This window comes from Aptenodytes patagonicus, chromosome 1 (genome assembly GCF_965638725.1).
Source record: "Aptenodytes patagonicus chromosome 1, bAptPat1.pri.cur, whole genome shotgun sequence".
Classification (NCBI taxonomy): domain Eukaryota; kingdom Metazoa; phylum Chordata; class Aves; order Sphenisciformes; family Spheniscidae; genus Aptenodytes; species Aptenodytes patagonicus.
Window position 1 is genome coordinate 30411527 of NC_134949.1, and position 24169 is coordinate 30435695.

Below are 24169 nucleotides of genomic sequence, written 5' to 3' on the forward strand. Positions count from 1 at the left end.
GATACATAACAGTTTGAAAGCTGTTTAGGTAAAGACATTTCTCGTCATAATAGATGGACACTTAAACATCAGGTGTGGGTGACCTTTATTTTGGGAGCGTGAGTGAGTAGAAGGCCCATGATTCATGATGGGCAAAAATAATCATGAAGACTGTAATCATATTAAAAAAAAAAGAAGTCTCTCTCCCACAGGTGAAAATGGCTCCACATTACTGTTAAACATTCTGTTGTTTGCTATGGAGTTCAAGCCACATGTGGTTTGTCATGCCCTAGGATCCTTTCTCCTTTAGAAGTGGTTGTAGATAAAACTGAAGGTTTGGTGAAATAAAATTGTTGTAAACCACCACAATAAAACAAAGCTTAAAGATGGAATAATTTTTATTAGCAGACACCATGACAGTACTTGCAGGGAGTTCAATCTTTTGTTGCCTCTATTTTCTTCGTTAGTCTGTGTTTCCCATTCAGGCCATGTGCCTTACAGCGCATCACGGCCAGGGGCTGTCACATGATATAATGAGAAAAGTAATCCAGGCATGAATGCAAACCTTTGAAATGCACTGTGTGTGAGAACGAAGTGGTAGTGATGATGGTGTGTAAAGTGATGGTGTGGTGGAAAGTTTGGTCTTGACCAAGCCAACCCAGCTTTTTCTTGCCCAGCATCAAATAGGCAAGAACTCACTCACACTACTAGTTTTCTTTTGAGTTTTTATATCCTCTTTCAGTTGAAGGAGTGGCATTTTCTGTCTTATTTCTATAAACAGAGATGTAAAATGAGTGGCAACAATCACTGGTTTGGAGTCTAAGCTAAAGCAGCAAGATCCTTTTGGAAACTGTGGGAATTACTCTGCTGCGAAAGTAGTTTTTGATGTGCTTATCTCATAGTAAAAAATTCACCATGACTTCTCTAGGAACAAGGCTTTACATGGGGATTAAATTATTTTCACCCAAGACTTTTCCATGGGGATTAAATGAAATACACGAATAAAAAGTGTCATGGGCTGAAGGAGCACACATGTAGGTTGATAGACATCACTGTTGGCAGAAGGAAGTCTTTATATTAGTAACTGTAATGGGATCTGTAATGCTTGTGTAATGTCATGTGTTCTTCTGCATGTTACAGACAATTTGAAATGGTTATTCCAACAGAAGATTCTGTTATTACAGAAATGACATCAACTTTAAGAGACTGGGGAACGATGTGGAAACAACTCTATGTGGCAAGTACCCTGAATAATGTTGCTTTGATTTAACGCCAACTCAACATACACACTGTTGTTTAGATGCTCTAGTTTAGTTTAAGTATATATTTCAGAAAAAAGCATTCAGTTTGGTTTTTAACTGTTCTAATTATGGACTAAATACATCTCTGAATTTGTTCCAATCATTGACTACTACTGCTGCTAAACTTTAGCAACTTATTGATTGAGTCTTGTCCAGCTTCATCGTGTAGCTGTTCGATCTAAGGATTCCTTTGTCTGCTAAATTGAAGTGTTGGAAATAAGTGTAACAAGCAATATTGGTTTTTTATTGAAATACAGAAATATAGCATATTACTGAAAATCTCTCAGCCAGTTTATTTGTTTTATACTCATTGTCTCATATATTTTTATTTTGTCTCACATCCACACACTCAAAAGCGCTGGGATGTGTCCATGTTATTTGACCAGGATCTCTTGTACATGACATGGAGATCAAGGGATGCCAGCTGTTGAGTCCTCATTGCTGAGGGAGGCTGGGAGGTTATTCCTGATTAGCAGTAATGAACTGATTTTGGATTTACCTACCACACATTACAGAAGTGGATTCTGGTTTTGAACTTCTTCCTTATCTCACACTTCATAAGTTTTAAGTAGAAGTCCCATGTTTCACAGTTCTCTTGTTTTCCTTATCTGGATATTTTGTGGCTCTGGTCTTTTTCTCCCTCTCCCTCACATCTTCAGGTCAGTTTGTTTCTCTCCTTGTTTCAATGAAATCGCACCTATGGTGTTCTATGGTTATTAGTGCCTACCTTTCCTTGTTCTGTCATTTCTTCTTGTACTTATGTATACATTTTCATATTTCATTCATACCGGTCTTAGTAATTCTATTACAACTCCTTACAGAATGCCCCTCTATGAAATTGTTCTACTTTAATAGATACTTGCAGTCTTAGCTTTCTGTTTAACTATCTTAGTAGATTCATCTTCACAAATTTCACTTTAAATCATGTTTTTTAGCCTTAACCATTCCTGTTTTCTGAACCCATGTTGTATTTTCTGTTGCATTTCTGGACTAAGAACTGGATATAGTATTCCAGTAGCAGTTGGGTGAGCACCACACATAAAGTAGCAATAAGCAACTATTCTTTCTTTCTCAAAGAACACCGTGGTGTGTGTTACTTCCGTAATTTCCATTTATCACTCCATCACTCTATTGTGCTCACTCTGTAAATGTGACCTCTCCAATTCTGTAATTACCTCCCTTAAAAACTTCAGCTGAAGCAAAGATTATATCAATAAAAATGTTTGTTTTTTTTAAATAGGGTAGGCAAACTTTTTTTTGTATAGAAAAAACTCTTCCAAATTTAGCCACCTGATGGTTTCCTATGTATAGTCTTGTTTTGAGTCACCAGTCATTTAAGCAGCTCTTACTCCATTATATAAATCATACAGATGTGGGTTTATTCTACTTTATTTATCTAAATGTTGTGCAGTATCAGTAGGATACGAGCTCCTTAGACGGTTTTTCATTCCCATGTCTCCTATGAACCCGTTGCAGGCTCTCATTCTTTTGTGAGGTTTCAGACCAGTGACTTACTTTTTCACTGTAAGAAATCCTACCATTTCCTTCTCTTAATTGGCTACCACCATAGGTAGAAATTGTTTTGTTTTGGTGTACTTACAACACGTAGAAAGAAACCTGTTCAGTATCTCTATTCTGACTGAAATTCAGCCTTCACTGACCGTTCTGCATCTTTTAACTTTTTTTTTCACATCATAATCTGACTTAATAATTGCTATAATTTCCTTTTTCCATGCCTACTTCTATTTCCTCTGTTAACTTTTTTTTACTTTCTTTTGACTGTAGACTTTTGTCTTTAAAGGCTTAACTAAAATATTTTAGTTTTAAACTGTGATTTGCATCATGATTGTCTTCCGTTTTTAACATTTGACCTTCTAATCTACTACATTACAACCAAACCATGGTTTGGACTTGGCAGCATATGCACATATAAAATGTAATCAAAACCTGTTCACTTGCATCTACATAGTCTCCAGCCCCGCATTTTAACTCATTGCTGAGTTGATTATTATGACTTAAATTGTGAGAAGATTAGCTACCTTCTGCTACATAAGAAACAGCAATGAGTGGTGCCAATAGACCTCCTACAAGTAGGGATGGTACAGAAGTAGCCAGTCTGCTACCTTTTTGAGATGATTGTATGGATTGTGTTCAGAGAGGCTGTTCAGAACCAGGTGACCTTTCTGAAACCTGCAATTGGAGCAGCTGCTAATTTGCTTAGTGAAAGCTTTTATACAGGAGCCTACAAAATCAAGCATTTCGCATTTCTTTCTGTTAGATTCTAAGCAATAGAGTATAATTTTAAACTTGACAGTGAAATTGTAAATAAGCAATAGGAACTGTTTCTCGAGAAACAAGAAACTCTTTCTTCAAAGCTTGTTTGAAATTTCTCTAGATTATAATGGCAAGTAGTTTTCTTGACTATCTGAAGTGTGATTGCTTTGTGTATATTAGCAAGTATATTAGTATATTGGCTTCTTCTGGAACAAAGGGAGCAAAAATATGATCCCATAGTGTTGAGACCTAAATCTATAAAGCAAGCACAGTTGCTTGCAGATCCACTCAGCACTTTGAGATACAAGCAACTCATAGACAAATTCTAAAGCTTTGGAACAGAAAGGATACCTGAAAATGTTATTTTGAGCTTAATAGTGTTGTTAAACGTTAGCATGTCTCTTGTATACACATGAATAATTTACTTCAGTAGAGCTTATCATCAGATACCAAAAACAAAGATGCACCTGAATTAGTGTTTATTCAATTTGGTTTTTTAACTGTAGAAATGAAATCTTTATACGCTAATGTCTGATGGAAAACTGTGAAAACATACTGTCAGCCTCGTTCTCTATAACATTCCTATAAAGTCTTTTTTGTCTCTCGCTCCTAATTCAAGGGCTATTTGTATGACCATTTTTTTGTTTTCTTTTACTTATAAAGTTCATATATTACTATTGTTATTACTGAAGTTGTTTCTTTTTTAGCAACCTTTTTCTTCACTGCTGTTGTTATTGCATGTTCAAAATACACTGGCTTTCTTTTTTTTCCAGACAGAACGCCAAGACAAACAATAAATTAATGCCCATTTTAGTGAGCTTATGAAGTGAATGAATGTGAAATAAAAAGAGCAGATTTATCAAACAGCAGTTTGCCAGAGCCCTTGGAATATAAAAGTTATTGACAGAGAGTAATGGTGCTTCTAAGTGAATTTTAGCTTTTCATAGCAATTGTGCAGCAGAAGTAGCTGAACTTTGTTTTTATGCTACTTGTTCGTAGGAAAAGGGAAAAGGGAATTGGGTTTAGGGTTTTTTGGCAAGAATTAGCAGAACAAATCTGAATAGGAATGTTTTTTCAACTTTGTGTGATGCATCACTTAAATGGAGGTTGCAATAATTTCCTCAAGCTAAAGGTTCTCAGAAAAATTATATCAAGTAAAACCACTTATAATTGGGGAAGGAAGAGTTAAAAGAACTTCTGTTTGGGAGGACACTCTTACGGGGAATTGTTTATGTCCTTAACTGGTATATAATTAGAGTAGGAGGATGTGGTTTAAAAAGCAATCATATTCACATAATTTCTCCTACTTCACAGTTAGATGAAGAACTGTCTGGACAAGATTCTGTGTATGTGATAATATTTATTTATGGTTAGATGGTAGTGTATACAGTTATGTCCATGCAAGAAAAAGTTAAAAGAACATTAACACTCTGTGGTTCAGAGTTTGAATGCTAGGAGCTATTGCCTTTTCATCCCCTTATGACTTCAAATAGTCTTGAATTACATGATCACATATTCAGTTTGGATGAGACAGCAGCACAGAATGAACATGCTCTTGGCATAAAACAATTTTTTGTTGAATTTTTATCATACCTATCACATAAATTAGACTCTGTTAACATGAGGCATAAGGAGTTGGCGTGAAATTTTGGAGTGAGTGCGGTGCAAAGACAGGGTCTGTGGTAATCTCTGAAATGATTTTATACGCACACACGCATGCATGCAGGTAAAATGGTCACAGTATGATGGGGAGAAAAAAGACTTAAGTAGGGGAATAAGGAAGTTTTCTTGATTTCCCCACCATATCTGTATTTATTAGCATTGTCAGCTTATACAGGTGATGTAGAGGCAATTATATTTTTATCTCACAGAGGAACGAGGGGGATCTCTTTCACCGACTGTGGCACATAATGAATGAAATCCTAGACCTGCGAAGGCAGGTCCTTGTCGGCCATCTCACCCATGATCGAATGAAGGATGTCAAGCGACACATCACTGCTCGTCTGGATTGGGGCAATGAGTGAGTAAATAAAATAATAAATTAAAATAGCGTAATTATAATGCCACAGCTTTAGGCTCATTGTAGAATGTTGAAATAAGGAACAAATTTCTGACAGGTGTTACCTTTTGTTTTGAATGGACTTTCTCCTTCATTGTTTTTCTGTCCACTAAGTTTTAACAGAGAAAAATGACTTGTCGTTTTATTTTGCATTTTTCTCTCACTTCATTTTACATAGCAGTGGTACTGTCTACAAGAGAATTGCATTGGAATATCTGCAGCATCCTTTTACGTCTTTTTAAAACACACCCGGCCAGATTCCTATGTGATGACGCAGTTAGCATAGCTCTGTTCTCTTAACTGAAACTATATTGGCTGACATTGCTTCCTTTTTGACTTGTGTCACACAATTCGGTTCCTACTTGGGCATCTCTAACATACATCTTGCTACTATGGTTTGCATCTTTCTTTTATCTGAATAACTAATAAGAGCTAACGCAAATTGTATTATCTTACTTTTTTTAAAAAAAAGCAAGAAAAAGGTTAAAATACGTTTTGGCATTTGGGTGCTGTTTCCAAAGTCTTTTCCTTAGCCTATATTTATTCAGTTAAACTCTGACTAAATGCAGCAATATTCTATAGTAGAATTAACTGAATTTCAGGGGTTTCTGCAACTACTGCTATCTGAAAGCCTAAATACCTAACATAGTGGAAGAACTGTGTTTAACTATGTATGATTAACTGCCTGCTTAGAATTTTGTGCTAACCGAATGGAATTGTGATGGTTTTTGAAGTGGTCAGTTCCTACTCTTTAAAAACATATTTTAAAAAAACCTTTCTAATCTTTCAAGCTTTTCTAAATTCAGCATGACTGCCCCATATGTGTTCTTAATCTTTATTGCTTGCTGCAGTGCTGAAAATAAGTTTTATTCCTGTTGATTCAACTCCATTGCATTATTTTGTTCAGGGGATACAGCCAAGCAGCTTTGATGCCATCCAGTCCCAATTAAAAATAAGCTGATGTTTTGGCATTTGATGGATTTTCTTTTTATCTTCTTTTCCGTGGTTGTCATTCAAATTGACAATTCTAGTGCGATTCACATTGTACAGTGTCCACAATAGTACAAAGGACAATATCCATTGTACATTGTCCACAATGTGAAACAGATTTAAAAATTGTGGGAAAACGTATTCTATTAATGTTACAAAGTGAAGAAAAGGGAGGAGTCATCCATGAATGGTGAATACAGCCAAAATACATTAAAACAAAACCAACTGTAGAGTACCAATTAACATGTACATTGTTTGTTGGAATGTTTCTCTTAAATGTAAATAGAAGCAATGAGTTAATTTGTTTCCTTTGTTTGTAGAAACTACTTACTGTTATTCCATTCCTCATACAGACAACTGGGACTTGACTTAGTTCCGAGAAAAGAATATGCTATGGTAGATCCTGAAGAGATCAGCATTACGGAGCTCTACAGGCTGGTATGTGAATATAATAGTAATTTTGCTATCAAATTACATACTGATGTTTTGATGGCAGCTTTCTTCTACTTAACCAAAAGTACTTTTTTCCATCAAATAAACTGGCATTTCATAATGTAATGAGTTTTACTATGAGGAAAGAAGTTTTCTTTTGAACAGTTATGTCATCTCTACATCTGTATGAGATGCTTTGATTTGATATCGTATTTGTGTGTGCACATATGCTCATTTTACATGTTATTTGTTAAAAGTTTCGTTTTCTGGTATATCATTAAAATTATTACTGTTAACATGAATTTAATAATCAGTAAAAGCTTATGAGACTCTTTTTCATTAGAGCTTTACCTGACCCATGAGTCCTGTTAGATAAGATTTGTGGAAATATAATAATATACTCATGGTACAAGTATTGTCACAATTAATCATACTGGGCTATTGGTCTTTTCTAATATATTAATGTAAATAGCAGTTAAACTGCATAGAAAAGCTCTCCTTTGGGTATAAAAGCCCATCTTGATTTACTTAAACCAGCACCGATATTTCTCATTCTGATTTAATCTCCAGTGAGGTCTAAAAAAACTTGCCAATTCATTTATGTGGGCCTTGGCTCATATTCTAGTACTGCAACTGTTACAGGTATACAGTCCTGAGCCTTACATGCTTAAGATTAAGCTTTTATTTAAACTAAATTTTATTTATGTTAACTTTTGTATTTGAATATAGCATAAAGCAAAAATATAATTGCTACAATTTTCTGTGGAGCTGAAATCATAATATATTTTTGATAATTTTTAACTACTTATGTTGATAACTTGTAGTGTCAAGCCTAACAGTAATTTCTTCATGCTAGAATCAGTATACCTTTGGGCAGTTTCAAAGTCATATGTAATCTTATGGAATCCTGTTGAAGCACTAGATGAAATACAGTGAGGAACCATTAATCATAAGAAGAAACATTCAGAGGAAGAATAACCCAGAAAACTAATAATGAAACTCATGGAGTGCACTTTCAAAACTAAAGAGGAAAAAAAAAAAGCCCAAGATAACCTCAGTTTGAAGGCTAAGCAGCTTAGAAAGATTTCTGTTTAAAATTATTTTTGGTACAATGTAAGAGAGAAATAGTACAACTTAATATTGTCCGACTCTTAATGGGTGATTAAAATGGTGAAGGTATAAACTGTGAAGTCAAATCAAGAGAATTTATTAGCTTCTATATAGCAGTCTGCCAAAGATTATAAAATATGGATGTGATTTTTTTCCATTTTAAAATACTGGTATTTAGTCTTCTGCAAAAGCATTTTTTGTGTGTTTGAATACTAGGATATCAGATCATTAACTATTTAAACCAGCTATGAAATACTATATTGTTACAGCACAAAGCTTTAAAGTGGCTTAGAATTTCCAGAGTAGAAAAAAGGTAAACTTCTAGAGGTTACTGTTTTTCTCCTAGAGATAATTATGATGCAGTGCAACACTGGGAAAGTCACTTACTTGCATTCTCCTTCTCAGATAAAAAAAAAAAGAAATTAAAAAAACTATTACAAGTTAATACTGAATTAAAAATTTAAAAATTGGGATTAAGAAAGTAGTTCAGTATAATGTTTTTTACCTCTTTTTGTTTTGAGATTTTTACAGTTAATTCAAACTGGCTGCTGTGTTGTTTGTGGTATTTTTAGATGGAGCATCGTCATCGAAAAAAAGACACACCAGTACCAGCTAGCAGCCACCATCTTTTTGTTCAGATGAAGAGTCTGATGTGCTCCAATCTGGGAGAGGAACTGGAAGTAATCTTCTCACTCTTTGATAGTAAAGAAAGTCGGCCCATCAGGTACCACATGATTTTTCACTGGAATACTGATTTTACATAAGTTTTGTCGATATACACGGTATGTTTTGATCCAGGTAACAAATTTCACATTTAGAAACAAGCAGAAGATAGTCTTGATTCAGGATAGTTTTTTGCTTCCTTTTGAAATTCAGTTTCTATACTTAATAGTTTGTAGTATCATTTTAGGTTCAAACAATGTATATTTCTCCATCTTGTTTACCTATTTCAGTTTTCAGTTGGTTTTGTTTGTGTAGGAACATATATACATGTATGCATACAGAGTGAATGTTAGTTCTGTGACCTAAAGGTCATTTTTCAGTATCTCTATTTTCCTCTCTCCTAATCAGTGCACATTCAAAGCTTCGAACTGTTGCTTGCTCTGTAATATTTATGAGATTAATTCTTCTAGGTACATGAGACTGGAGGGCTGCCTTTAGTCAGTGAATTAAGACTCTTTTTATAAAAGGAGCCTGTACTTTAACGAGGAGGTGCCTGTACTTCAACGAGGAGGTGCCTGTTCTTCAGTGAAACAGTCAAACCCAATCTCACATGCACTTAGGGTTTGTTTGGCCTCTTTTTTCAGCTGGGAGCTGATCCTGGAACCATTCTTTTTCTTTTGTCCTAGAGCTTAAATTCTGTGAGAGCTCTGATAACCTTTGAATTTTTAAATATCCAGTAGTTATTTCTACTCCCAGCACATTTCTGGCCATGAGAGAGAACATGGGAGTGAACAGTAGCGGAACCACTATGCACTTAGTAAATGTGAGCACAGGAGGAGAGCACAGTTAGTGCAAGAGCCTTATAAGTTCTCTTTGAGGAATATGCCAGGAAGATTGAACCATAAATGCTTGTACAGTGGTGATGGGTGTGGTGGGTTGACCCAGGCTGGATGCCAGGTGCCCACCAAAGCCGCTCTGTCACTCCCCTCTTCAGCTGGACAGGGAAGAGAAAATATAACAAAAGGCTCATGGGTCGAGATAAGGACAGGGAGAGATCATTCCCCAGTTACCATCACGGGCAAAACAGACTCAACTCGGGGAAAATTAATTTAATTTATTGCCTATCAAATCAGAGAAGGGTAATGAGGAATAAAACCAAATCTTAAAACACCTTCCCCCCACCCCTCTCTTCTTCCCGGGCTTAACTTCACTCCCAATTTTTCTCTACCGTCTCCCCCCAGCAGTGCAGGGGGACAGGGAATGGGGGTTGCGGTCAGTTCATCACGTTGTCTCTGCCGCTAGTCCTCACATTCTTCCCCTGTTCCAGCGTGGGGTCCCTCCCATGGGAGACAGTCCTCCGCGAACTTCTCCAACATGAGTCCTTCCCACGGGCTGCAGTTCTTCACAAACTGCTCCAGTGTGGGTCCTTTCCACGGGTCACAAGTCCTGCCAGCAAACCTGCTCCAGTGTGGACTCCTCTCATTCCACAGGGCCACAGGTCCTGCCAGGAGCCTGCTCTAGCGCGGGCTTCCCACGGGGTCACAGCCTCCTTCAGGCATATCCACCTGCTCCGGCGTGGGGTCCTCCATGGGCTGCAGGTGGATATCTGCTCCAGCGTTAACCTCAATGGGCTGCAGGGGGACAGCCTGCCTCACCATGGTCTGCACCGCAGGCTGCAGGGGAATCTCTGTTCCGGCACCTGTAGCACCTCCTCCCCCTCCTTCTTCACAGACCTTGGTGTCTGCAGGGTTGTTTCACTCACATATTCTCACTCCTTTCTCTGGCTGCAATTGCTGTTGTGCAGCAACTTTTCCCCTTCTTAAATATGTTATCACACAGGTGCTACCACCGTCGCTGATTGGCTCGTCCTTGGCCAGCAGCGGGTCCGTCTTGGAGCCGGCTGGCATTGGCTCTATCGGACATAGGGGAAGCTTCTATCAGCTTCTCACAGAAGCCACCCCTGTAGCCCCCCCCACTACCAAAACCTTGCCACGCAAACCCAATACAATGGGAGATCACCTTCTGGTCAGAAGGCTCCCATTCATAATTTGCTGCTGATTTTTGGCCACTGTATTCTTTTCTGTTCTCCTCACAATAGAAAGAATATGTTCTGTAGGCAACAAATACCATCTGCTTTAAGACTGGCCACTAGAGAAATGAAAGACTAGACTTCAAAACAAACACTTTAGCTAAGACAGCTCACAAATACATGAAAAGAAATATAAGCTACTGCTCTAGGCCTGTTAATAGGGTAAAAAGTGTTACTCAAAATGTGTACAAAGCTGTGACTGTGTACTAGTTGTTGTCTTACATATGGCAATAGGAATTTGGGAAACCATGTGGAATTTGGGCTGAATTTGACAAAATTATGCCTGTGCTTTGTAGTTGGGCAAGATAACTAGCCAGTGTTTTGAAGGAAGATTATACTGAGTAAATTGATTTTTATTGTTAATGAAATCATATATAAGCAACTGTTGCTACAGTGTTAGTTGCTAAATACTGACACTTCATTCTGGCCTGCACTTTGGACATTAGTCACCAAAACGCCGTTTACTGCTGTTTCTGAGAATTAAAGGTCCATCAGGGCACATCTTTTGTGTTCACTCCAGTGAATGCCACAGCAGGTGATAGATTTAGGAGAGAGCTTCAGACCTTGACAGAAAACAATTTGGGTGTTATGGATTGCCGAAAACAAGATTATGGCAGTAGTGGTGGTATGAAAGCAAATGGATTGGATTTCATGTTCACATGAAAGCACAAATTCTAGAGCTGTTTGTCACATGCTTGCTGTGATCTGACCTTTAGTTATTGATTCCTGACTCCAGTGTCTGTTTGCAGCTGCTTTATTATGTGTTCCCATTAGTGGCAAACCTTGAAGAAGCGTGTTGCCATGAATCCAAACTGCCTTCTAGGGCATGGGGGGAATGACAAGATGAATTTTGTGAAGGTAGTTTGCAACCATCTGCAAAACAAACAAACATACACCCCTACAACAACAAAACCACAACAAAAAACCCTCCCAAGAAACAAACAGAAAGCTCTCAACACGTTGAAAAAGCTGAAACCAAGAGAGTTTTCACAAGAACAAATTAAATGCAAGGTATATCTGTATCACAAAATGAACTCTGGAATGCAGGGGTGTCCAAGCTGGAGATTTACATGGCCTTCCTGGAGTAGACCTGGAAGCGACATAACCAGGTTATCACACAGTTAAACCAAAGTTAGTTGGTCTTGGTGCACAACAGTGTGGTATAATGTATAATTTTTGTTCAGTACAAATGGGTGGAATATTTCAGAGGTCTTTAGGCCCTGGCTGATGTATGCATGAAATGACCAGCCGCCCTGAGAAAGATGGTGTATGAGAGGAGACAGTGTCTGCGCTCCCCAGCTACTGCAGTTCACACCCTGCAATGATGCCGAAGCCTACTGGCAACAGTAGGGTTGTGGAGCCTGGATACGCAGACTCTTCTGCTCATTTCTGATGAAAGTGCAGGTCAAAAGCTGTGTGTGGCAGCACCTAAAGGTCTGTCACAACCTAGCTGTGTCATTTGTCCATTGGTTTCCTAAGTCGTCGTCTTGTGGTCCAGTAGAAAAATGCAATGAAAACAATAGATGAAACTTGTTAATAGCACAGATAAACTTAAGAAACTATACATGATAATTTATTTCCTGAAACAGAAAGATCTTCAATTAAGAATAGAAGTATATGAATATACGTGACTTAAAATGTATTTCTTCAATTCATTCCTTATGGTATTAGAATTTTGGGGGTTTTTTTCTTTGGACTTTGTTGCTTTTTACGTCAAGTTTCAGTTTTGCAAGCACTATATGTGTACCAAGCTTCCTCAGGTGGGTAATCTGGCTTATTTTAATGAGACTGTTTGAATGCATAATATTAATACAAGCTCACAGGTACAATTGCTCCAAAAATGTGCCTTTATGTGGATTCTAATATAGCGTTCATTGTCCATCTGATGTAAAGCAAGTGATCTCTGTAGCCTCTTAAACAAAGAGTTCATTTGGAGAGAGTAAAAATAGCAGAATTGAGATTTAATGATAGAATTTCTGTTCTGATATTTTTACAAAGACTAACTTAGCTTCTTATCAGGTGGACCTGCAAATGTAAGATCTCTCTATATATCTATTTCATTTTTTGTAACCTCAGGTTTATGCAATTGAAATTTCAGCTTTAAAAGATTGTTGGAGGACTAGAAGCAACATTATCTGATTAATTGTTTTAATTGATTGCATATCTTTTTCCACAGTCTTTTTTTTGGTTTATGTTACCTGTTTCATACATTCAGCTGTTTGAACAGAAACATTTGTTCAAGTATCACGGTTAAACTGAATTGCAGTGGTAGATACTGAGGTGGGGCAAGCGTCTACAAAAAGGAATAGTAAGGCTTTAGGAAGCTTGAGCATAGCAGCTCCCTTCCTAGTCAGCTCCAGACCAGTGCAAGAAAAAGCAGCCTCTGGGTAGGATGCTGTGATCCAAAACGGTTAGCAACATTCAGAAAGAAATGTAGCATGTTTGAGCTCACAGCTCACCTGACTTCGTCATGTTACTGGCCTGCAAGGAACCACAGCATATTAATGATATTTTGTGGCTTTTTTCTTAGTGAGATTATTTTTAATGTATTAGTATAAATCTATCTGTATATTGCTGCAGAGTTTATACAGAATGTTTTCATTAAATTTTGAGTATTTATACATTACTGATAAGAGGATGTCATTTTTACTAACATGCATAAAACAATTTGATTTTGTGATAGTGACTTGGCAAATTTGCAATTATTGTTTTTTCTGATCAACTGTAGCGTCGAATACTTTGAAAGGGTTTGATTTTTCTCTTCCTTTATTTTGAAAATATCTGAGTTATTAATAATGTGGATAGCATGTTACCATGTGGAAAAGTCTGTGCTTTGGAAAAACAAGGAAAAAAGAAGGTACTTGGTAACATAGGGAAAGTATTGTTTAATAGCTGAGGTTTATATTGAAGTGCAAGAATAAGGTTGTCCTTAGGCCGTTGTAAAGTTGTAGTTTTCTCAGGCAGCATTAAGAACTGATCAGACTTAGAATATAGTCACTGAACAATGAAAAGTAATGAAACTTTTTGTTGTTGCTATAGTTATAGATTCTCTCTGAAAAAAGCATGCCATAGCAACTGAGACAAACCAAGTTATAAGCAGAAAGCACAGTGTGTTAACAGTTCTTGCATTTGACTTAGTGGGACTAGAATTGAGTGTCTAATAAGGAAATATCATTACATGCTAAGAACAGATTAAAATAATGTAGGTGTATAAAGTAGAAAGAAATTTAGATATCAAATTGAAAACTATGATCCTGAATGTCAGCACACAGCTTTTCTGTAATTCTCATGACCCCTGGGTTTTGCCACAGGAGCTAAGTTCAGTAAGTATTCTCGGCAGGTCTGGATTCTAACACGATGCAATGTTAGCCACTGTTTGTCTTTGTAAAGACAACCAGAGGAGGAAAGGGAGAATAGTAATAATTGTCATCCACTTTACACTTTATACAGTATCTTAATTACAATTGCTGTAGCTTAAGAGACAGTCCAGACTCCCTGGAAGATAGGAAATTAAGTTTGAATATTCAAAGGTAGAGCAAGAAACTGAGCATGGGTCTTTGTTTTCTTAAAGAACAACCCAACCTATTAATATAAATCTCTTCTTCACCTACACTACACTCTTGTTCCAATTTATTTAAAAAAAAAAAAAATCCAAAGTGGTCACCACATGCTTTATATTTAAATTTAGCATTTGCTCCTCTTCATCACCTTTTCTTTCTCTGATTAGTTGTGCTTCATTAGAAAAGAATCGGTCCTGAAAGAACATGCAAGTATATCTTCAGGGTGGGGTGGGACGCCATCAAGCTCTGGAATCTGAGTAGATGGAGGTATCTTTCTGCAGTCATGAGTAAGATGCCAAGATTAAGACATATGCCAATGCTTAGCATTTCCTTTTTGTTTAATTTTAGAAGGTTTCATGGTGAATAAATGGACTTTAGGATTGGAATCCAGCTCCAAAGACATCTGAACTTAAGATCTTTGTGTGAACTGCATCTCTAGGCTCCTGTTACAGTCTACAGAGACCTAGTTATAGTCAGTGAAACCTATAAAGTGATTCAGCTGCTGAAATGTCTGCGTCTTCTTTAGGGCATGTTGGATAGCTCTTTAAAATCCATAGACTGTATTGATTAAAGAGCTGCTCAGCATACCGAGAAGTAATTTTGAGCTGAATCCATCCTGTTTCTTTTTTGTTTTCTGTTTCACTACTTTAGATCTCAATAAAGTCTGAGCCTTCAAGTTCAGAAAGAGTTGACGTTGAATTCATAAAGGTTACAGATACTCAGTATTAGTTATCTGACTTCTCGACATGAGCCCCTTAGAGTGGAATCCATAAGGAAAAGCACTCTGAATTTGCTCTTAAAATACTTGCAAAGGATTTAGAATAGATGGATCAAAAATAAGTGATATATGTATGTACAAATTTACAACTGTTGCTTCAGTATATATTGAAATTCTTTTGTTAAAAAAGAAAGCATGGTCTGTGTGTCTCTTTTGTTATTATGTTGTGGTAGGCAATGTACATGTTTAAGGAATATTCTTCTAATTTAACATATAAATTGGTGCTCTCATTGTGTGACCTACCAGTGCATTTCTAGGATAGAACCTTTTAAAATAAATAAGAGATGGAAATTAAAGCCCTAAAGCCATTAAACCATTATTGTGGTTTTGATAATGTATCTTACTCTTCTTTTAGTGCTTTGAATAAAAGGAAAATGAGGTAAATTTATAAGTAGATTATTCTCAGTTAAATAATTTTTCATCTTAAAAGCATGGATAAATGCTCATAATTTTCCCAACATGTCCTAAGAATTAGATAATAATATGTTTTTCATGTGAGATGTGAGAAACTGTGATGTTGAAATGAATTAGTGACTTGCCCAGAAAAGAAATCTGATGTCAGATAGTGACAAAAAAATCAGTGTCATGCCTGGGGTTCTTTTTGACCTTCAGATTTCCTAACTAAAGATTTCTCTAGATTGGTAGCAGCTGCGATGCATCACTTGCACCTAACTTAGTGTGATCAGCGCCCACTTTGGGCAACAGGGATTTTTTCTGTCAACTTTAGTAAGCTAGAGATAAATGTTCTTTTGTGATCACTTGCCATTTGTTTGGGACAGTATGGGACTGTACTTTTCTCCAGGCTTTTTTTGTTGCTGGAAATTGCTATTAAAAATAACTGTTTCTAATTGTGTTGGCATCCACAATAACATCGGTTCTGTTGTATTAAGGCATATGTAATAATAAAATACAGGTTTATTTATGACTTTATTATTGTTGCTAATAAACAGTGATCATAAACATTACTTTGCAGACTGTTTCTATATTGATATAATTGCCTAATGTGTGTCTTCACACTTTAAGAGGCTTTTTGTGGACATGAATATTCTACTTCCTGTACGGAAGCAAGAAAACTGTAGAAGTTTGCTCTTGATAGTCAAGTATTTAAATCTGAGTGATGACAGGCTTATGCACTCGATGCATTAAGATTACAGTTGCAAGTCAGTCATTTTCTACTTAATTGGTGCATACTAATTTCACTTGACTCTGTATATATCCATATTTTCTACCTAAGCTAGCTGCTAGGAATAATTTTTGCTATCACTTAAATTAACAATAAACAGCTGAAGTCAGTCCCTGATGATTTCTAGAGTTTTCCCTGGTGTGTTCTTGTATCTTGTTCCATTTGCCTTCCCTTCTTTCTGCTTTGCAGTTTTCTTTCTTAGAACAGTAACAGCCCCTGAGTGGGACAGAGCAAGTGTGTGAATGGCACTGCTTTAACATGGTACAGCCATATGGCTTGTCCCAGTAAAATTCTTTGGTTTATGCACCTTTACGTCTTCTAACCTTATATTCCTCTTCCTCTTTTATTTCTGTTAAGGTCACAAGCACTGTTTGTGTATTTGTCGTTCTTTAAGAAAGTAAAAAGCTATCTCGATGGAACTTTAATTTGTAGAACTAATTACACTATTAGAATCCTAATATACAGGCAAAATTTTTAGCATACACAGTTGTAGAGTAGTGTTGTTACTGTATGTGGAAAATGAAAGAGGTCCATGATCACATCTCTCAAGGCTTTTTTGTCTTTCAGTTCAGTCCTGTTTTCCTGGCCACTGCTGAGCTTTCACTGGCTACTTAGAGTTGTACAACATCTTAGTGTGTTTCTAAAGTATATTATCTCAAACATACTCTATCTGGATCTATTGAGAGTCCAGATGGTAGATAGTGTTAAGAAACGCTTTTCTAAAATCTGTTCCTTGAATCTGGCATGCTCAACAAATGTTTGAGAAAAGCAAAATCAGAAGGACTTATCAATTTAGTACTGAGCTTTGATGGTTTGTTTTTATATCATCTAATTTTGTTATAACTAGATGAACAGTTTGAAAGTCTAAGACTGCTGTCTACTTCAGCAAGTAGTGCCAGCCAGTAGGAGTGGATTTGTAGAGCAGCAGTTCATGCTAAGCCAAATACTAACATGTGTAAATGTTTTAAGGATTTTACTTTGGACTACCTCTGTGGTTGTGCGGACCGAGTGGCAAGAGCATATGTTCCAGTTTAGTTTTATGCAGAAGAAATCCAGTTCACTAACTTAGACTGTTCTGGGTTGTGAATCAAAATGTGGAGATGATCAGAAGATTTTCTTCAAAAGCCTGATTCAAACTAACCCGATCATGTTGATTGTAAAATAATGTATGTAAGGTGGATATTACAGGATCATAGTTTGAATGGGGGAAAATCCTGTAAAACATGGAGTAACTCAGCTGTACTCATGCAATTTTTTACTTTGGGAGTTAACTGATATTTTTAGCCATTACAATCACATTACAAAAACAATTTCAGAGTTAAAAGGGATTATAGACACCTGAATGCAGTTGATTTAATGTGAGATGCACTTATGAGAAAATAACTAAGTTTAAACTTTAGGTAAAAGATAGGACATTGTTAGAGCTCCGAAGGAAGACTGGAAATGTGTGTTTTCAACATTTCAGCAGAGTGCAACGATCCTGTGTTCTGATGCTCTTTATTAGCTGCTTTATAAATCTATTGTAATGCGTGGTCATTTATGACATTTGTGAAGTTTTTGAGGTTTTTCTATTCCTAAGAAATTATCAGTAGCTCCTGTTCTGTAAAGCTGGAATAGAAAGATGCTTAGATTCCCAATATTTAGAGTACTGAAGAGTGTAGTGATGATTGTTTGCTTTGGGGATATCTTTTTCTCTTACTAGCACAAAAGTTAATGAAATGAACCGCTTTTCCTGCAGTTAGATCACACTTACAGAGCCAATAGTATGTACTTCAACAGATTACGCAGTTATCAGTTTTGTAGTGGCAGATTTTCGGAGAAATAAAAGGTATCTGATGATAGTACATGCTTTTCCCCCACATGTACTCATATAATTTACCCAATACAGCAGCAGTTTGTTGCAGCAGTGATGACCTTAGTGTAGCCAGAGGGCCCATTTACACTGGAGCTCTAAGAACACCAATCCTTTAATCAAAAATATATTGATTTATTTTTTTTTATCAGATCCTGGAAAGATCTCACTTATCAGCTTTTAATAGAATCAGTTTAACAAGTTGCAAGGGCCGAAGTAGCAGCTTAGCTGTTTTCCAGACAATGTGCATTATTCACTGAGACTCTGTTAATTATATTTCTTGCCACAAGAATACTCTGCTGTTAAAAAAACAAAACCAAAAACCCAAAAACCCAAAGAAAATACTTACCAGATGACTGTGTTCAAAAAATCAAGTATCCCAATGTCCTCTGAAATACCTACCTTTCCAGTGTAGATACTGTAAGACCATATTTATATTTGTAGCTCATTGCTATCCAGAGATCTTGCCTGTTTTTTTTAAGAAAATTTTGAAAACACCAGCAACACTGGGCAGTGTATTATGAAAAAAGGAATGGAGGGTATTAAGCCTGCTGCCTACATTTGTTCAATTCAGACTGTGGACACTCTTCTTGGCATTGATGAGTATGCATAAGTATGCTGCATCATCTCCCGCCCAAAGTCCCAGTTGCTTTGCTGACCTTTACATTTATGTAGAGTTTGTGCCTCTGTGTTACACCAACATACTGCTCTAGAAATTATCTTTCTTAAATCTGCAATGTGACACACAGTTCTTGTGTAGCAGTGTCTTTTCTAAACCATTTTCTTAATGTTACAATTTTTTCCAAACAGCAATGCTATTAATAGGACAATTTCAAGGCAGCACTTCAGAAAGATGGAGTGTGGTAAGATTTTCTTTTCATTGATATACACTTTGTGTCTTTGTCAATATGATATGAACGTCTTATCACAAATGATTGATGCCTCTGGCCCCATCTGTGTGAGGAGCAGAGATAAGTTGGCATGCTAATCCTCCTTTTCCTATCACCTTGAACAACCTTGTTTTTAACTATCATATTGCCCTCATATGAGCACAGATTCTTAAGCAGCACAAAGAGGAATAGGCTGTTTATCCAAGGCCAATGAAAGCAAACTGCATTTTCTATTTTGTGAGCTTTTGATTATATGCTTAATGATTGTGTAAACTCCAGACCGTATCAAAGAATAAGATTACCCTTCCTTTGTTGTACTCTCAACCTCACCTTTTTAGTGACATTCATACACATCATCAATCTTTTTATGCCTTTCTTCTTTCAGTTCTGTTACTTTAAATCAGTTAAACCACTTGCCGAAAGCTGAAATCCACATTTTATTGGTCAAAATATTTATTACTTTGTGTTCTAATTTCTTTTTTTTCTTTCAGAAAAAAGCCATAATGTCAGTTTTTCTCCCTTTAAGAAACAAATACTCCCCTCCCCCCTTATTCTATGAAAATCTTAAAGGATTTTGGTGTAGTAAGAGAATGTTTAAAGGCATTTTTTTGCAACCTCCGTCAGCATCTTCAAACCGAGACCTGCTCTGTTCTAGCACAGCTCAAAGAACGCGACTTTTAATCGTCCCTCTAACTCAAGTTTACACAACTGACTATTGTTAATTGTTAACAGTCAGAACAACAGCAGGGAAGGGCTTGGATACCTCTTGAATCAAGGTGATAATACATTTCCATTACCCAGAAGGCTCACTACTGAGAACCCAAGATGTCTTTCTTTGAAGATATCCCTGTGGCCTCTCTTGAGCTCTCAAGAGCTCAAAGATTCAATATTACTTCAAACATGTAAGTGGGTTACATTTGAGTTTCAATATCTAGTTTACTTAGGATCAGTGCTCCAGACATCAGCACTAAATGCAGGAGTCCTGAATAGTTAAATTCTTTGTTACTTCTAAACAATGTTGAACACTAGACCACAAAGGAGATGGAGAATATATTTGTGAAGCTGTAGGGTGTGTACTCAGTGCAAGGCTACAGAAGTTACTAAAAAAGTACAGGAGAAGAATCCTGTATGGATGGCCCTCTGGCTAATGAAGAATATGTCGCATGTTGTTGTGAGGAACAGTTCGTTAATTATAGTAATTTGGAACTTCAGGGCAAGTAAAGACAAGTGGTAAAGTGTTGTAGCATGACAGTTACTAACTTGCAGAGGTGGAAGATGGAGAAGAATGTGTAAAAAAAAAAGTTATTTCCGTAAAGACGCAAATGACCCAGCTGTCTATCTGTGCTGCCTTTATGTGGTACTTACACGTAATCACAAAATCATGGAAAGGTGGAGGTTGGAAGGAACTCCAGAAGTCATCTGATCTAACCCTCCTAGAGCTGGTTGCCTAGGACCATGTCCAGATGGCTTTTAAATGTCTCCAAAGGTGGAGACTCCACAACCTCCCTGGGCAACCTGTGCCAGTGCTCAGACACCCTCACAGTAAAGAAATTGTTTCCTGATGCCCAGAGGGAACCTCCTGTGCTTCAGTTTGTGTCCATTGCCTCTTGTCCTTCACTGGGCACCACTGAAAAGAGCCTGGCTCTGTCCTCTTTGCACCCTCCTTCAGGTATTTATATATATTAATAAGATCCCCTCTGAGCCTTCTCTTCTCCAGGCTAAACAGTCCCAGCTCTCTCAGCCTTTCCCTCCAGTCCCTTAATCATCTTCACGGCCCTTCTTGGACTCTCTCCAGTATGTTCATGTCTCTCTTGTACTGGGGAGCCCAGAACAGGACACAATACTCCAGGTGTGGCGTAACCAGCGCTGAGTAGAGGGGAGAAGGATCACCTCCCTCAACCTGCTGACAATAATTTGTCTAATGCAGCCCAGGATACCATTGGCCTCCTTTGCTGCAAGGGCACATTGCTGGCTCATGGTCAACTTGGTGTCCACCAGGACCCCCAGGTCCTTTCCTGCCAAGCTGCTTTCCAGCTGTGTAGCCCCCAGGATGTACTGGTGCCTGGGATTGTTCCCCCCCAGGTGCAGGACTTTGCACTCCCCCTGGTTGAATCTCAGGAGGTTCCTGTCAGCCCATTTCTCCAGCCTGTTGAGATCCCTCTGGATGGCAGCCCAACCCTCTGGTGTATCAGGCACTTCTCTCAGTTTTGTGTCATCAGCAAACTTGCTGAGAGTACACTGTGTCCCATCATCCAGATCATTAATGAAGACGTTAAACAGGACTGGACCCAGTACTGACCCCTGGGGTACACTGCTAGTTACTGGCCTCCCACTAGACTTTGTGCCACTGATCACCACCCTCTGGGCCTGGCTGTTCAGCCAGTTTTCAAGCCACCTCGCTGTCTACTCATCCAGCTCATACATCAACAGCTTTTCTTGGAGGATCTTATGGGAGACAGTGTCAAAGGACTTACTGAAGTCCAGGTAGATGCTATCCACTGCTCTCCCTTCATCTACCAGGCTGATCATTTCATCGTAGAATTTTATCAAGTTGGTCAAGAAGATTCAGTTCATAACTACCTGCTAATTAATTTCAACTTCTTTATGGTTCTTTTCATAGCATGTGTTATCATGCAAGTGTTTCACGCTAGAAATGTTATTTTGGACTTTTTTTGTTGTATACAGTGTGTGCGTCTATTGTTCCTTTCCATGTTCTTTCCAGACACTTGATTCTTTATTTTATTCTAACATCAGAGAAGAGCACAAATTAGGTTTGTGAAATGGTTGGGAGGGCACTTTAAAACCAGATTTGGAAATAATTTTAGATGGTGCAATTTCACATACAAAAGCTGGAGGGAGAGGGAGAAAGAATTTTTATATATGTGCATACACACACGCACGTTAGTTGATATTCAGATTTTCTGCTCCTGTATGTACAATATCTGATTGTTTGATATTTAAGTTTTGTGGTTCTGAATGTCATGGAAATTCAGAGGCTTTATTAATAAATAACTCTGCATGAAGAGAGGGGTTTATTATCTATGAGAATATCATTCTGGGAAAAAAAAGTGTGTGTGGTTTTTTCCAGTTGTTTAAGGATATGTTTTAACTGTATCTCAGACCAAGTTACCTGATCCCAATAGCACAGAATTTCTGGGAGGAGTGAACACTCACTAGAGAGGCAGAGTTCGGACTGGGCTTTGTTGTAGTTTTTCAGCAACATAGAATTTTTGTAAAGAAAAAATGTATGTACATGAAAGTGTGCTCAGTACAATGCTCTATCATATGCTACACACAATCTAGGTGTTCCTTGTAATTTTTAATGTATCATTAGGTGATAGGCTACTCTGCCTTTTCCCCTTAAAGTACTATTTTTTTAATGTGGGTAACCTTCACTTCATTAATACTGTTCCTTGGAAATTATTACTCAGATACCTCCACATTATCCATAGATGCATTTTGTCTTGAAGTAGTCTTGGATCCTGACTTTATCCGTGCAAATGTGCCTGCTAGGCAGGGCAGGGATTTGAGCTAAAGGAGGTAGCAGGGTTTCTGGTAAGAGGGAGCAACCCATGGGAACCAAAAGCAATGCGCTAGCTCGGGGCTACTTTTCCTTTATTAGTATTTCCACAAAAGCATAATCTGCACTTTTACTGGATCACAGCATAGGGTAGCTCAGTGTTATTTTCAATTTCCTGTGCAGTGGGCACAAAAATACCTCATCTTGTACAGTATTAAAACTGTGCTACAGCAAATTACACAAAATCAATGCATATATATCTATACCTCATAGGAGCAGGAGAGATGAAGCATTTTGGCTTTTCCAGCTAGCAGACTCTTAAAAGAGTCCTCTATTCTAGTTTAGTCACTTATTACTCTGTTTTGTCCCTCCTCAGAAACAAGATAAAACAAAACCAGCCTGGTTTTATTTACTTCCAGCTCATTCAGGAGGTAGCCCTGATTTTAGCAGGAGGGTTGAAACACCTTGAAGGAAACTTTAAGGTCACTTTGGCAAGAGAGCAGCCACTGCTCTATTGACAATCCTTTATGCATTTGGAATAAAAATACCTTTTTAGATTGGTAACTTGGTATGTACATTTGGGAATATGGTTGCTAATTTTTTAAAAATTTTTGTGTCATCCTTTATATTGGTGTATATATATACACACACACACTCAATATATCAGCAGGCTTAATTATTTCATTATTGGCTTTGTTTAAGACAAAACACCTGGTAATTTGCCTTTGCGGACAAGAATGTATTTGGTGTGATTGTAATTGGAAGTAAATACAGGGTTATAAAAAGCAGCTTAAAAGAGAAGCCTGAAGTTCCAGAGACTTCAAAAGCTTCCCTTCAGAAAATGTGCCTCATTTTTTCCAGTTATTCATTGTGAGGAGAAAGATTCCTACGTGCAGGAATATAGTCAGGACATATATAGTCAGTCAGCCTTTTCTTGGCAGGAGTAGCGAAGTAGTAAAAGTTATAGGGCTTCTCCTCTGCTTGGACCCTCGACGAGGAGAAATTCTGGAGTAGGAGTTGTCAGAGGAGATTAGCAAGAAAGTTGTTTCTTGCTCCCAGTCAGACTGGAAATGTGAAGGATGTGCCTCAAGTGAAGAATACTTTTCGCTTGAGAATACTGACTTGAACTGCCTGCTGTGGAGTTCCTCCAGTTCCTCAGAACACTGAAGTGCTGGCCCAGTCAGTCAGTGTACCCTATTAATTACGTTTTCATTTGTTGTTTTACAACAAAAAGCAAAAAAGTAGAGTAAAAGACACACTCGCTGTAACTAATAGCCTGACCCATAAAGTACTCAACATCCACTAATCAAACATTGGAACCTGAGCCTCTTAGGTACCCCATGAGTATTCAGGCTACTTACCTTACAGTGTGAGGAAGATTGTTTTTTTTTTTCATTTCCCCGAGTCTGGTTTTGACCTGAAAACTCTGTTCTGGATTTAGAGTCTCTTCACAGGAACATACCATGACCAATGAGAAATTTCAAAATCA

General features: G+C 37.5%; 1 protein-coding gene across 7 annotated transcripts in view; it reads left to right on the forward strand.

Moving 5' to 3' along the window:
* The window catches only part of DOCK4 (dedicator of cytokinesis 4), a 257283-nt gene that overhangs the window by 93162 nt on the left and 139952 nt on the right, over positions 1 to 24169 (forward strand). For 6 of the 7 annotated variants that reach the window (XM_076330793.1, XM_076330824.1, XM_076330803.1 and 3 more), the window contains exons 5-8: positions 1120 to 1216; positions 5426 to 5574; positions 6957 to 7041; positions 8718 to 8869. In XM_076330793.1, the coding sequence (XP_076186908.1) occupies positions 1120 to 1216; positions 5426 to 5574; positions 6957 to 7041; positions 8718 to 8869 (483 nt within the window). The remainder of the gene's footprint in view (positions 1 to 1119; positions 1217 to 5425; positions 5575 to 6956; positions 7042 to 8717; positions 8870 to 24169) is intronic. The other variant, XM_076330853.1, reaches the window with a different exon arrangement.